The 15,090-nt window shown below is 43.7% G+C and overlaps 1 protein-coding gene across 3 annotated transcripts in view; it reads left to right on the forward strand.

The window, feature by feature from the left end:
• The window catches only part of LOC122539828 (thyroid hormone receptor alpha), a 378,543-nt gene that overhangs the window by 348,845 nt on the left and 14,608 nt on the right, over positions 1–15,090 (forward strand). For all 3 annotated transcript variants that reach the window (XM_043674920.2, XM_043674921.2, XM_043674923.2), the window contains 2 exons: positions 10,391–10,537; positions 13,553–13,811. In XM_043674920.2, the coding sequence (XP_043530855.1) occupies positions 10,391–10,537; positions 13,553–13,811 (406 nt within the window). The remainder of the gene's footprint in view (positions 1–10,390; positions 10,538–13,552; positions 13,812–15,090) is intronic.

Below are 15,090 nucleotides of genomic sequence, written 5' to 3' on the forward strand. Positions count from 1 at the left end.
TAATGAGTGGGAATGTGCTGCCTGTAAGGGTGAGGGAAGTGAAGATGATTAATGATTTCCAAAGGAAATTGGATAGGCACCTGAAGGAAATAAAGGACAAATGGAGACAGGACTAATGAAATTATTCTACAGAGAGTTAGCATGGATTGAATGAGCCAAATGGCTTCCTTCTAAATGGTATTAATTCTGATACCAAATAATCTGTTTTATTTATACTGATTTATGGAAAAATATTGGCCAGGACACTGGGGTGAACTCAACTATTCTTCTGTAAAAGAATGTCATGGAATCTTTCATCTGAAAGGGCCTGGGATTCACATTCACTTGGAATAGTATGTTTCAATGATGGAACAAATGGCCAACTCCTGCTCCTGAGACAGCATTCCTGCAATACAACATCAGTCGACAAATTTTTAATCCACGTGGTAGTTATTAGCCATCCCTAATTGCCCAGAAGGGAGTTAGGAACCACCCATTTTGCTTTGGGTCTGGAGTCGCATGTAGACGAACCGCTGAGAATGAGACTAGACCTTATTGAAATGAGGAGGATTCTGAGTTTGTTTCCCTTTGTGGGAGAGTCTAGGACCCAGAGGGCATAATCTCAGAATAAGAGGCTGTCCATTTAAAACAGAGATAAGGTGGAAAGGTTTCTCTCAGAGGTTGACAATCTGTGGAATTCTTTGCCAAATGGGTGTATTGTGGCTGGGTCATTCCATGTATTCAAGCCTGAGATAGCCAGGTTTTTAACCAGTAAGAGAATCAAGGGTTATAGGAAGAAGGCCGGGAAGTGGAGGTGAGGATTATCAGGTTAGCCCTAATCTCACTGAACGGCGGGGCAGACTCAGGCCGAATTACTTCTGCTCCTACATCTTATACTCTTCGAGGAATTCCCAAGGTTAGATCAATTAATGACCTTTTGATTCTTCATAGTCTCTTTCATTGTCTGTCACCTGAGAAGGTGTGAAAAATAAGCAAATGACAGATGCAAAATAATTGGGAGTTGGTGGCCATGTGATATTATCACTGGACTATTAATCCAGAGATTTAGGTAATATTCTTGGCACCCTGGTTCCAATCCTGCCACAACAGATGGTAGAATTTGAATTCAATGAAAATAATCTGGAATTCACAGTATTATGATGACCATGAATCCGTTGCCAATTGTTGGGAAACCTTCCTGATTTACTAATGTCCTTTAGCACTGCTGCCTCACAGTGCCAGGGGTCTGGGTTGATTCCAGCCTCAGGCAGCTGTCTGTTGGAATTTGCACCTTCTCCCTGTGTCTGCATGGCTTTCCTCTGGGTTTCCTCCCATAGTTCAAAGATGTGCAGGTGAATTGGCCATGCTGAATTGCCCATAGTGTTCAGGGATGTGTAAGTTAAGTGCGTTGGTCAGGGGTAAATGGAGGATAATAGGATAGGGGATGGGTCAAGGTGGGTTACTCTTCAGAGGGTCAGTGTGGACTTTTTGGGCTGAAGGGCCTGTTTCCATGCTGTAGGGACTCTATGAAACTGTCATCCTTACCTGGTCTGGCCTCCATGTGACTCCAGACCCACAGAAATGTGGTTGACTCCTTACTAGCCTCTGAGCAATTAGGGATGGGTAATAAATGCTGGCCTAGCCAGTGATGCCCTCATTCCCATGAATAAATTAAGAAAAGCTGATCATTTCAATAAGATTTGCAACAGTGCTTCACCATTTTAAAGCTCTAACTGCAGAGCACAAAAACTACCTTCTCACTTCCTGAGACAGATCAATGAGAACACAGAGCAGAAGGTAGAATACTGAGATACAAAACGACAGGAGGCTTTTGCAGGGGGTGCTCCTCCAACCACTGGTCTCTACAATGGTTTCTGGTTTCTGCAAGTTACACTGCTTTATTAAGTTTCTCAAAAAGTCCAAAGGTGCAGAAACTTCTTTCATGTCAGGGGAGATATTTCTGAAGACATCAAAGTCAGGTTTTGCAGTGAGTTAATTTATACTCAGAGAATAGACTCCGAAACCTCTGACAGAGGAGCAGCTCAAATTAAGAGCACAGGAAGTGATCAGGCATTGAAGGATCTGTTCCATTTCAGAGACTGAAGACCACAGACCGGTCCCAAGCTCAACTAACCTCTCACATAACATGATTGAATAATCTAATAGCCCCAATTCCATCTCCAGTTTGTTACAGATTTGAAGCAGATAAGGACTGGAATAAATAAAAACAGTGAATGAACATCCCAGGGAGGCTGGCAGCTTCTCAAATTACAGCATCAATCCTTTCCTACTGGCAAAGTCTCGAATTTCCTTTCTTTAAGCTATGGTAGAGGAAATCGGCTAGCCAATTAACATCCAGGTGCTGATTTAAAATACAGCACTGGTGAACCTGCCCATTTTGCCTTCATCACTGTGTCTGGGGAATGTTCAGTTCCCAAAAACAGTGAAGAGCAAACGGAGAACAAAGATCTGTCTTACTGCATTGCTGCATCACAGCGCTAGGGACCTGACTGTCTGTGTGGAGTTTGCACATTCTTCCCGTATCTGTGTGGGTTTTCTCCAGACGCTCTGGTTTCCTCCCACAGTCCAAAGATGTGGAGGGTTAGGTGGATTGGCTTTGCTAAATTGTCCATAGGGTCCAGGGATGAGCAGGCTGGGTGGATTAAGCAGAGGAAATATGGAAGTATGGGGATGGAGGTGCTTGGTCTGAGTGAGATGCTCTTCGGAGGATTGGTATAAAGCTGGTGGGCCAAATGGCCTCTTCTGTACTGTAGAGATTCTATGAAAGGCAGAATTGATAGCACAGAAACAGGCCATTTGGTCCATCCTGATGATGATGACTCCTTCTGGAATTGCCAATGTTTCCAGACTGCCCAGGAGTGTCCAGAAACTGAAGGTTGACGTCCAAAAACAGCAACTTGGAGAGAAAGCACAGGGTCGCTAAGATAATTAATTTATTTTTCAATTTTTCTTTTTTTATGTTTAGTAGTTATTAAAATATTGGGATGGTTTTTTTTTTCTGTGCAGAGCAGTGGCACTGTTGTGAGACCTCTGTGAATGTGTCCAATCAAAGTTAGGTCACGCTACCCTCACTCCACTTCATCTGCTGCTATCCCCAAATCCTTTCATTCTTCCATACACCCCAACACCACCACCACCTAAAGTTGCATCAATTTCTGAAGCTTCATCTGCAAAACAAATCCTCAAGTTTTTTTTAGTTGCTCTTTGGCAGAAATGTTCTGAGAGAATTTTTGATTGGTTCATAGAGTTCATCGAGTCAAACAGCATGGAAATAGGTCCTTCGACTCAACCTGTCCATGCTGACTAAGTTTCCCAAACTGAACTAGTCCCATTTGCCAATGTTCGGCCCATTTCCCTCCTAGCCACGTACCTATCTTTTAAATGTTGTAATTGTACCCACCTCTACCACTTCCTCTCGCAGCTCGTCTATACACACACCACCCTCTGTGAGAAAAAGTTGCCCCTCAGATCCATTTTAAATCTTACCCCTCTCAAATAAAACATATGTCCTCTAGCTTGTAAGGGGCCATGATACCCTAAGCAAATAAAAAAGGGCCTTACTTTCATTGACTTCAGAGTAAGTTATCACTTGGCTCTTTATTAAGTAGTATAAGGAGCTCTCTGTGAAGGTCTAGTGGTGCACTGACCATAAGATGTGGAAGCAAAAGTAGGCCAGACAGTTTGCTCTGCCGTTCAGTGAGATCATGGTTGATCTGATAATCCTCAACTTAATTTTTCTGCCTCATAATCTTTGATTCCCTTACTTACTTAAAAATCTACCTTGTTCCTTTGTTTTCATCTACAGGGCAGCACAGTGGCTCAGTGGGTAGCACTGCTCCCTCTCAGTCCAGAGACCCAGGTTCGATTCCACCCCTGGGTGACTGTGTGGAGTTTGCACATTCTCCCCGTGTCTGCGTGGGTTTGCTCCGGGTGCTCCAGTTTCCTCCCACAGTCCAAAGATGTGTAGGTCAGGTGGACTGGCCATGCTAAGTTGCCACAGTGTTCAGGAATGTGCAGGCTTGATGGATTAGCCTTGGGAAAGGCAGGGTTACAGGGATAGGTTACAGGGATAGACTCTTTGCAGGGTCAATTTTGACATGATGGACTGAATGGCCTGCTTCCACATTGTAAGGATTATATCTTCAAAAGAACTACTTGGTGAATCACAGTGATACCTTTGAGAGAGTTGTCATGTTGAACCCCACATTATGAGAGACCCAATTTGCATCAATGCACATCGGAATCCTGTAGAGGAACAGGAATTGGTCATTTGTCATTTTCGACCAGTCCCCGGGTGAAATTCCCCAAGTTGTTACAGCTCCAAATGGGATACCCCAAATTGTCAAGCCCCTGGGTGAGGATGGATAAATTGGCTTCCCTTCCTTATTAATCACCTTGGTTAGCTATAATAAGGTTAATTTACACAGGATCCCTTCACTTATGAAGACCTTTCTTCCAGACCAAATGAATTTATTTTTTACAAGTAACCAATTTGACCAGGTTTTCTTGAGTTTATTAATTACTGAAAAAGAGAATAAATAATAACACAATGTAGATACACACAGATTTGAAATGAGAAGTAAATCCAAAACAAAGGTAAAAGTCAAAAAACATTAGGTCCGGGCTTTGTGAGTCATTTGTGAAGAGTAGATAGTGAAATGTTAACAGTTGACCAGTTGGTTTTAGAATTATTGCCTTTGTAGGTTAGTCAAAATCTTTTTGTCCTTCCTTCTTTTGAAGATCATTGCCTGATAGTACTCAGAGCTAGACCATCCTCTTATCCTGTTTCTTTTTGACTGGCTTGCTGGCTTCCAGCCACCAAAGTGAGAGAGTCCTTTCCTTGCACCGCACAGCTGTATATGTGCAGTTATTCGATTGCGACCTTCCCAGCTCAGAAGCACACCTTCTCCCACTAGCACACATAGACTAGGGTTATAAGTTGTGCTGTAATCTTGGAAGGTGAAGCCATAATACACATCTCTCACCCAGACTGCTGTCTTTTTTCCAACATTTTCACAGTATGAAATAACTGCTGTCAGTTTGTATTATATTTTTACCTTTTAAGTCCATCCCTTTGAGACTTCCTTGACACTTTGTCAGGCATGACATTCTAGGATCTCTCTCATGCTTCAGCCAGCCACTAAATTTATACTCATAGTCACCTTGACTGAATCAATCATCTTTTAACAAAAATATATATGAATTAAAATTCGATGTGCCTAGGTCATGACAGTTTAGCCCCTTGAGTGCATTCCAAGAGTTCCAAGCCTCTATGACCCCTTTGATACGCAGAAGTGATTCCTAACTTCATTCATAGAGTCACAAAGATGTACAGCATGGAAACAGACCCTTCGGTCCAACCCGTCCATGCCAACCAGATATCCCCAATCTAGTCCCACCTGCCAGCACCCGGCCCATATCCCTCCAAACCCTTCCTATTCATATACCCATCCAAATGCCTCTTAAATGTTGCAATTGTACCAGCCTTCACCACTTTCTCCAGCAGCTCATTCCATACATGTACCACTCTCTGTGTGAAAAAGTTGCCCCTTTTCTTTTATATCTTTCCCCTCTCACCCTAAACCCATGCCCTCTAGTTCTGGACTCCCCGACCCTAGGGAAAAGACTTTGTCTATTTATCCTATCCATGCCCCTCATAATTTTGTAAACCTCTATAAGGTCACCCCTCAGCCTCCGACGCTCCAGGGAAAACAGCCCCAGCCTGTTCAGCCTCTCCCTGTAGCTCAAATCCTCCAACCCTGGCAAGATCCTTGTAAATCTTTCCTGAACCCTTTCAAGTTTCACAACATCTTTCCGATAGGAAGGAGAACAGAATTGCATGCAATATTCCAACAGTGGCCTAACCAATGTCCTGTACAGCCACAACATGACCTCCCAATTCCTGTACTCAATACTCTGACCAATAAAGGAAAGCATACCAAATGCCTTCTTCACTATCCTGTCCACCTGCGACTCCACTTTCAAGGAGCTATGAACCTGCACTCCAAGGTCTCTTTGTTCAGAAACACTCCCTAGGACCTTAACTCATTTCCCCTTCCCCCACCTCACCCTAGTTCCAAACTCCAGCTCAGCACTGTCCCCATGACTTGTCCAGACTTGCCCTACCTGCCTATCTCCTTTTCCACCTATCCACTCCACTCTCTCCTCCCTGACCTATCACCTTCATCCCCTCCCCCACTCACCCATTGTACTCTATGCTACTTTCTCCACACCCCTACCCTCCTCTAGCTTATCTCTCCACACTTCAGGCTCACTGCCTTTATTCCTGATGAACGGTTTTTGCCCGAAACGTCGATTTGGCTGCTCTTTGGATGCTGCCTGAACTGCTGTGCTCTTCCAGTACCACTAATCCAGAATCTGGTTTTCAGCATCTGCAGTCCTTGTTTTTACCTTACCACTAAGTGTAGAAGTCCTGCTAAGATTTGCTTTCCCAAAATGCAGCACCTTGCATTTATCTGAATTAAACTCCATCTGCCACTTCTCAGCCCATTGCCCATCTGATCAAGATCCCATTGTAATCTGAGGTAACCTTCTTCACTGTCCACTACACCTCCAATTTTGGTGTCATCTGCAAACTTACTAACTGTACCTCTTATGCTAGCATCCAAATCATTTATGTAAATGACAAAAAGTAGAGGGCCCAGCACCGATCCTTGTGGTACTCCACTGGTCAGAGGGCTCTGTCTGAAAAACAACCCTCCACCACCACCCTCTGTCTTCTACCTTTGAGCCAGTTCTGTATCCAAATGGCATGTTCTCCCTCTATTCTGAGATCTAACTTTGCTAATCAGTGTCCCATGAGGGAACCTTGTCGAACGCCTTACTGAAGTCCATACAGATCACATCTACTGCTCTGCCCTCATCAATCTTCTTTGTTACTTCTTCAAAAAACTCAATCAAGTTTGTGAGACATGATTTCCCACGCACAAAGCCATGTTGACTATCCAGAATCAGTCCTTGCCTTTCCAAATACATGTACGTCCTGTCCCTCAGGATTCCCTCCAACAACTTGCCCACCACCCAGGTCAGGCTCACTGGTCCATAGTTCCCGAGCTTGTCTTTACCACCCTTCTTTAAACAGTGGCACCACGTTTACCAACCTCCAGTCTTCCGGCACCTCACCTGTGACCATCGATGACACAAATATCTCAGCAAGAGGCCCATCAATCACTTCTCTAGCTTCCCACAGAGTTCTCAGGTACACCTGATCAGGTCCTGGGGATTTATCCACCTTTAACCGTTTTAAGACATCCAGCACTTTCTCCTCTGTAATCTGGACATTTTGCAAGATGTCACCATCTATTTCCCTACAGTCTATATCTTCCATATCCTTTTCCACAGTAAACACTGATGCAAAATATTCATTTAGTATCTCCCCCATTTTCTATGGCTCCACACAAAGGCCGCCTTGCTGATCTTTGAGGGGCCCTATTCTCTCCCTAGTTACCCTTTTGTCCTTAATATATTTGTAAAAACCCTTTGGATTCTCCTTCATTCTATTTGCCAAATCTATTTCATGTCCCCTTTTTGCCCTCCTGATTTCCCTCTGAAGTGTACTCCTACTTTCTTTATACTCTTGTAAGGATTCACTCGATCTATCCTGTCTATACCTGACATATGCTTCCTTCTTTTTCTTAACCAAACCCTCAATTTCTTTAGTCATCCACTATTCCCTATACCTACCAGCCTTCCCTTTCACCCTGACAGGAATATACTTTCTCTGGATTCTTGTTATCTCATTTCTGAAGGATTCCCATTTTCCAGCCGTCCTTTTACCTGCGAACATCTGCCTCCAATCAGCTTTCGAAAGTTCTTGCCTAATACCGTCAAAATTGGCCTTTCTCCAATTTAGAACTTCAACTTTTAGATCTGGTCTATCCTTTTCCATCACTATTTTAAAACGAATAGAATTATGGTCACTGGCCCCAAAGTACTCCCCCACTGACACCTCAGTCACCTGCCCTGCCTTATTTCCCAAGAGCAGATCAAGTTTTGCACCTTCTCTAGTAGGTACATCCACATACTGAATCAGAAAATTGTCTTGTACACACTTAAGAAATTCCTCTCCATCTAAACCTTTAACACTATGGTAGTCCTAGTCTATGTTTGGAAAGTTAAAATCCCTTACCATAACTACCCTATTATTCTTACAATCTCTGATATCTCCTTACAAGTTTGTTTCTCAATTTCCCTCTGACTATTGGGGGGCTCTATAACACAATCCCAATAAGGTGATCATCCCTTTCTTATTTCTCAGTTCCACCCAAATAACTTCCCTGGATGTATTTCCGGAAATATCCTCCCTCAGCACAGCTGTAATGCTATCCCTTATTAAAAATGCCACTCCCCCTCCTCTCTTGACTCTGACACCCAGTCCCAAATTATTTATTCCTTTGTACTAGATTTCCCAAACCAATGGAAATTGTTTCTCCTCATCTGTCTTTTTGGTTCCCCTTAATATCCCCGAGATCTTCTGTCTTAATCTTTTAAATTCCAAGGAATAGCTATTTGAGGTTATGTAAAATGTACAGACACACACAATATTTCTGTGGTATTTTATCACATGGTGTTTCATCAGCATCTGGCAACTCACTGAAGGCAATGATCAATTCAAAGGTTACAAGAAATCGTCATTAAATGCATACCAATCTGAGAATTTGTTGGTTCTGTTGATTTCTTAACTACCTGTGGAGAGAGTACAACATGGCTGAATGAATTGCTAAGGACAGAACCAAGAAGTGAACAGCAGATATTGTGTAGAAGGGATGGGATATACCCAGGGTTACTACAGGAAGTGAGCAAAGAGATTGCAGTGACTTTGGTGATGATCCTTGCATCCTCCCTGTCCACTGGAGTAGTGCCAGATGATTGGAGGGTGGCAAATGTTATTCCCTTGTTCAAGAAAGGGAATAGGCATACTCCTAGGAATTACAGACCAGTCAGGCTCACATCTGGGGTAGGTAAAGTATTGGGTAGCATTCTGAGAGACCAGATTTGTGATTACTTGGAAAACCATAGATTGATTAGAGCTCGTCAGCATGGCTTTGTGAGGGGCAGTCATTCCTCACAAACCTTATTGAATTATTTGAGGATATGACAAAACACCTTGATGAAGGTAGAGCAGTGGTTGTGGTGTACATGAATTTTAGTAAAGTGTTTGATAAGGTTCCCCATGGTAGGCTCATTCAGAAAGTAAGGAGGCATGGGATACAGGGAGATCTGGCTGTCTGGATACAGAGTTGGCTGGCCCACAGAAAACAGAGGGTGGTGGTTAATGGAAAATATTCAGCCTGGAGTTTGGTGACCAGTAGTGTTCAGCAGGGATCTGTTCTGGGACTTCTGCTGTTTGTGATTTTTATATACCACTTGGATGAGGAAGGGTGGGTTAGTAAGTTTGCCGGTGACATGAAAGTTGGTGGAGTGATGAAAAGCGTGGATGGCTGTTGTAGGTTGCAACAGGACATTGTCAGGATGCAGAGCTGGGTTGATAAGTGGCAGATGGAGTTTAACCTGGAAAAGTGTGAAGCGATTCACTTTGGAAAGTCGAATTTGAATGCAGAATACAGGGTCAAAGGCAGAATTCTTGGCAATGTGGAAGAACAGAGGGATCTTTAGGTCCATGTCCATAGATCTCTCAAAGTTGCCACCCAAGTTGACAGGGTTGTCAAGAAGACATATGGTGTGTTGGCATTCATTAGCAGGGGGATTGAGTTTAAGGGCCGCAAGGTTATACTGCAGCTCTATAGAGCTCTGGTTAGACCACACTTGGAATATTGTGTTCAATTTTGGTTGTTGCATCATCGGGAGGACGTGGAAGCTTTAGAGAGAGTGCAGAGGTGATTTACCAGGATGCTTCCTGGACTGGAGTACATGTCTTATGAAGAAAGGTTGAGGGAGCTAGGGGTTTTCTAATTGGAATGAAGAAGGATGAGAGATGACTTGATAGAGGTGTCTCAAGATGATGAGAGGCATGGATAGAGTGGATAGCCAGAGACATTTTCCTCATGGCGGAAATGTCTATCATGAGAGGGCATAATTTTAAGGTGATTGGAGGAAGGTTTAGGGAAGATGTCAGAAGTAGGTTCTTTACACAGAATGGTGGGTGTGTGGAATGCACTGCCAGCAGTGGTAGTAGAATCAGATACATCAGGGACATTTAAGCAACTCTTGGATAGGCACATGGATAATAGCACAATGAAGGGTATGTAGGTTAGTCTAATCTTAGAGTAGGATAAAAGGCCGGCACAACATCGTGGGCCGAAGGGCCTGTATCGTGCTGTAATGTTCAATGTTCGATGTTCAATAATCTTGAGTCCTCTAAAGTTTCATTTCCATGGAGAACCTCATTTTATCCACCTTATGCCCACAGCCAGAAGACATCGGCCAATCTCCAATGACTTCTACACCAGAAGGAGACAAAGTGGATCTCGAAGCCTTCAGTCAATTCACCAGGATCATCACCCCAGCCATTACCAGAGTTGTGGATTTTGCCAAAAAGCTACCAATGTTCTCGGAGGTATTTTTGTCATTGAAAATGTTCTTGACTTTGTTGGTTGTCAGGAGGGAATACAACTTCTGTTTAGTATTCTAATTCCCAGTCATCCATAAAACACTGTGATTGCCACAATGGAATTTGGTGATATTTCAAAGACAGAATTGCTAGCACTCATGGTTGACTTGCAACTGACAGGGTTTACAGTTTCAGTTTATGCCATTTCTGACAAGCCTGAATTTCCCTCATCAATTTCTTGCACAACGAAGAGAATGGCCACAAATCTTGGAACCTGACAGTGAGTCATTACCTCTGGAAATAATCCGTGACTGAACTGAAAACAATCATTGCAATTCAAGTCCAAAACTCCATTGCAAAGTGCCCCGGAAATTGAAAAAGGTTGGTTGTTGGGGCTTTTTGGCAGCTTACTGCCTCCAACACTCTTCACCCACCCCCAACTGGGAATTTCCTCCTCCCAAACCTCACCGCTGTAGTCAGTTACTATCATCTTGAGTCAATGATTCCCCTCCTTACTCCAGTTGCTGTTGCCTACAGGTCCCATCCCATGGAAGATGACTGCAGATTCCAGGATGTGGCAACAGAAGCCCAGGTATTCCTCAGTGGAAAGGTCCAGGCATTGGAAAGCTCTCCCCTCCCTTCAGCCAGTCCCAGAGCCTGCTTCAGTCATGGGAGATCCTTCCTTTTCACCAATGGGCAATCTATCCTGACCTGTAAAAGTTCCCTCTGACAACCTTTCTGAATCAGTGCCTTATCGAGAGAGGCCATTCCTTCAGAACTGCCCTGAAGTCTTCAGGAATGAGAGATTACATTTTGAGAGAACAGAGGCAGGCAAGCCAGGAGGAAGATCACAGAAGCATTCAGAACTGTGGGCTTTTTGAACATTTCCTTTGAATGCTTTTGGTTTCCAAGTCGATGAGAATACGCAGTCTGCTCTAGCAGCCAAGAATCAGAAAGCCTGCCATCTTTCCAATTGGCTGTGAGAAGGCAGCGGGACGTGTTGAGTGACCAATGGCAGGAGTTTGGGGCGGGGGTAATTGGAGGCAGAAAGTCATGTGGCAGAGCTTCCTGGTCTACGTCCAACCAGAGTTGGCACCTGAGCAGTCGCATCCATGCCAAATACATAATTACCACCAGAAGGTGATGAATTGGGTGAAATGGAGGAGGATCAGAGGGATTAGCCATAGTAAATGAGGGTCTACGGGGTCAGAGCGGGGGCCTGGATAGGATGCTCTTCAGAGGGTCAGTACAGATTCAATAGGCTGAATGGCCTCTTTCTGCAATGTAGGCATTCTATGATTCTAACTGCTGCAGCAAAAACTCAACCCACACTTCAAAGGCAGCAAGTAGTGAACCTGCTCAAACCTTGTGCTAATGGACCTCTTGAACAAGACACAAAGAGATAAGAAATGGCAACATCACATTATTCATGATTTGATAGTGTTTTCATGCGCTACAATGACAGCACTGCTAATTTCATGCCCTCACGGGATATGGACGTCACTGAATAAGCCAGCATCTATTGCCTACCCCTAATTTCCCAGAGGCCATTTTAGAGTCAACTACATTGCTGTGGGTCTAGGAGTCACATGGAGGCCAGACCACAAAAGAATACCAATTGCCTTTCTTAAAGGACGATAGTGAGTCAAAATAGATTGGTTTTCCTGACAATTGACAATGCTTTCTTGGTCATCATTAAATTCTTAATTGCAGATCTTCCTTGGATTCAAATTCCATGATCTGCCATGGCAGGATTGGAACATAGGTCTCCAGAACATCACCTGGGTCTCTGGATTAATAGTCCAGCAATAATAGCACTTCACCATCCACCTCGAAATATTTACATAATTTGTTTAGGAATGTAAGAGGAGAGGAGCTGGAATAAGCTGTTCAGTCCTTCAATCCTATTCCATCATTCAATAGGGTCATGGCTGATCTTTAAGCTTCCCGCATTATTCCCATATCCATACGTTTATCCTTAAATTTAAAAAGCTACTGATGTGGTTTGAATATACTCAATGAATGAACATCCACAGCTCTCTGAGGTAGAAAGCTACACACATTAGTAACCTTATGAGTGAGGTAAGGTCTCCTCATCTCAGTCCTAAATTACTAATCCCTTATTCTGAATCTGACTCGGTAACTTAAGGGGATCATGGTCCCAATTGAGCCAAATCTTTGGCAAATATTATATATTTTAATAAAAATGTCAAAGAAAACTCTTTGGAGAAAATCAATAGTCGCACGTCTGACCGTATTTCTCCCTGTTCCTTTGCATGTGCTCTCTCATCTCAACTGATTTCCTTGCCCTGTTTGGTAGCCTCTCCTCTAGGAGAGAAATGGAGATATAGGACAGAAATAGTGCGCACTCTGACAGGTTTATCTGCCGTAGGGCATCGCCAGATACTCTGCCAGATTGCTTTATAGAGGCCCAGCCAACCATGTGAAAAGTAATGCAATTGGCAATTCACAGATCAATATTCTTCAGTCACTTCAATGAAATGAGATACAGGAACAATAATAGTGCTATGGGTACACACTGCCTTTGTTGCTCACTGTAGCGACCAGGGAGTAGGCATCAGCAATCACCAAATGCATCCTGGCCAAATTTCAAGCCGAACTCATAGAAAGTGAGCAGCTGTGGCTAGTGGATGAGGGCAGCATCAGTTAGGGTGTGGTCTGTCAGCCTGTAGATAGTTACCATCTAGTCTTATCATGTGATGGCGTGTCATTGGGCCCAACGGGCAGCTGGTGTCCCAGTTTAACTCAGCAGAAGAATCTGGAGTGCAGACAAGTCGACATTTCCACAGAAGTGCACACCTGTGAAAAAATGGGGGAGTAAGATGCCCGATCAGGAAAGGCTCCATGTGCAAAGCCACCACTGATTTTTATAGATGACGTTACACTAATAACAGAAGGTAGCCTTCACCCTAGGGCCAAGACAGAAAGACAGCCCTGTTACTGAATGACTACTGTTGAAGCAACTTTTTTATTTTCTTTGTTGTGTTCTGCCTTGTTCAGCTGCCTTGCGAAGACCAGATCATCCTTTTGAAAGGCTGCTGCATGGAGATAATGTCTCTAAGGGCTGCTGTCCGTTATGATGCAGAGAGTGAGACGCTGACACTAAATGGAGAAATGGCCGTCAAGAGAGAGCAACTGAAGAATGGAGGACTAGGGGTCGTCTCAGATGCCATATTTGAGCTGGGCAAATCCTTAGCCGCCTTCAGTCTGGATGACACAGAGGTGGCACTCCTCCAGGCAGTTTTATTGATGTCCTCAGGTAAAACTGCTCACTGTTAAGCATTACTGTAGGATAAGGTGTTTTCTTTTAACTCAGAGTGTTTTATACTGCATTGTCATAACATCAAAATCAACAATAGTTAGACCGCGAGAGTCTAAAGGTAACAAGACAACAGCTGCTCCAGCACAAGATATGCATTATCTTGCAAGTCCGAGCAGATACTCCAAAAGTATATAAGAACTACAAGCAGGAGTGGACTATATAGCTCCCCAGCTCCCCCCACCATTCAGTAAGACCATAGCAGATTTCTGACTCAACTCCATTTTCCCTTCCTATCTTCACACACCTCAATTCTTTTCCTGTCCAATAAACGAACAATCTCAATCTCAGATTTCCCTTCAGAGGGAGGATGACTTGTTTTTGAAGAGATACAAACACAGAGAGCACTGGAGAAACTCAGCAGGTCTGGCAGCATCTGCAAAGAGAGAAACAGAGTTAACATTTTGCATCTTGAATCTTCAGCTCTGAAGAAGAGTTATATTGGACTCAAAACATTAACTCTGTTTCTCTCTCCACAGGTGCCTCAAAAACTGTGGAGTTTCATCAGCAACTTTTGTTTTCGTTTCAGATTTGCGGCCTCCATGTAGTTTGCTTTTATTTGAGTGCACCATCTTCAGTCTCTACCATTTACGAGGCACATGGTGCATGGGGGCGTTGAGTCGATGGGTTGGTTGACGGTTCTCTGATGTCTCAGCTTTTCCTCTCCCTATTCCTGAGCAAACTCCTCAACATGTTTGGAGCTTTCCCAAACGAACATTCCCAGTTTTGCTGTGCCACACGCAAGGGCCTCCCATGAGCTGATGGAGATGGGTGAGCTCTTCACGGAGACTTTGAGGACATCCTTAAAGCTTTTCCACTGTCCTCCTGGTTCTACACAACAACTGAGAATCCACAGTTCCCTGCGTGAAGAATTCCAAAGATTCACAGAACCCCAAGTGAAAGTAAATCTCCTTCCCTAAGCTGTGAATGGCTGATCCCTTCTTCTGAGTCTTTGACCCCTATTTGGAAGCTGTCCTGTCAGCTTCATGCTTCTCAGAGTGCGGCATCAGTGTCGAAATTACTTTTAAGGCCCATACAAGTGGCTAAGCAGAGAAAGTGAGATACACCTTTGTAGTGAGCCTTCTGACTATAATGTATTGAAGGATGTGAACACTCATAGAATCTGGATGCAGGTTTGCTCGCTGAGCTGGAATGTTCATTTTCAGACGTTTCGTCACCATAATAGGTAACATCTTCAGTGAGCCTCTGGATGAAGCAC

Source organism: Chiloscyllium plagiosum, unplaced genomic scaffold (assembly GCF_037043375.1).
Source record: "Chiloscyllium plagiosum isolate Xiang-an unplaced genomic scaffold, Cpla_swu_hap1 HiC_scaffold_32, whole genome shotgun sequence".
NCBI classification, from domain to species: Eukaryota; Metazoa; Chordata; class Chondrichthyes; order Orectolobiformes; family Hemiscylliidae; genus Chiloscyllium; species Chiloscyllium plagiosum.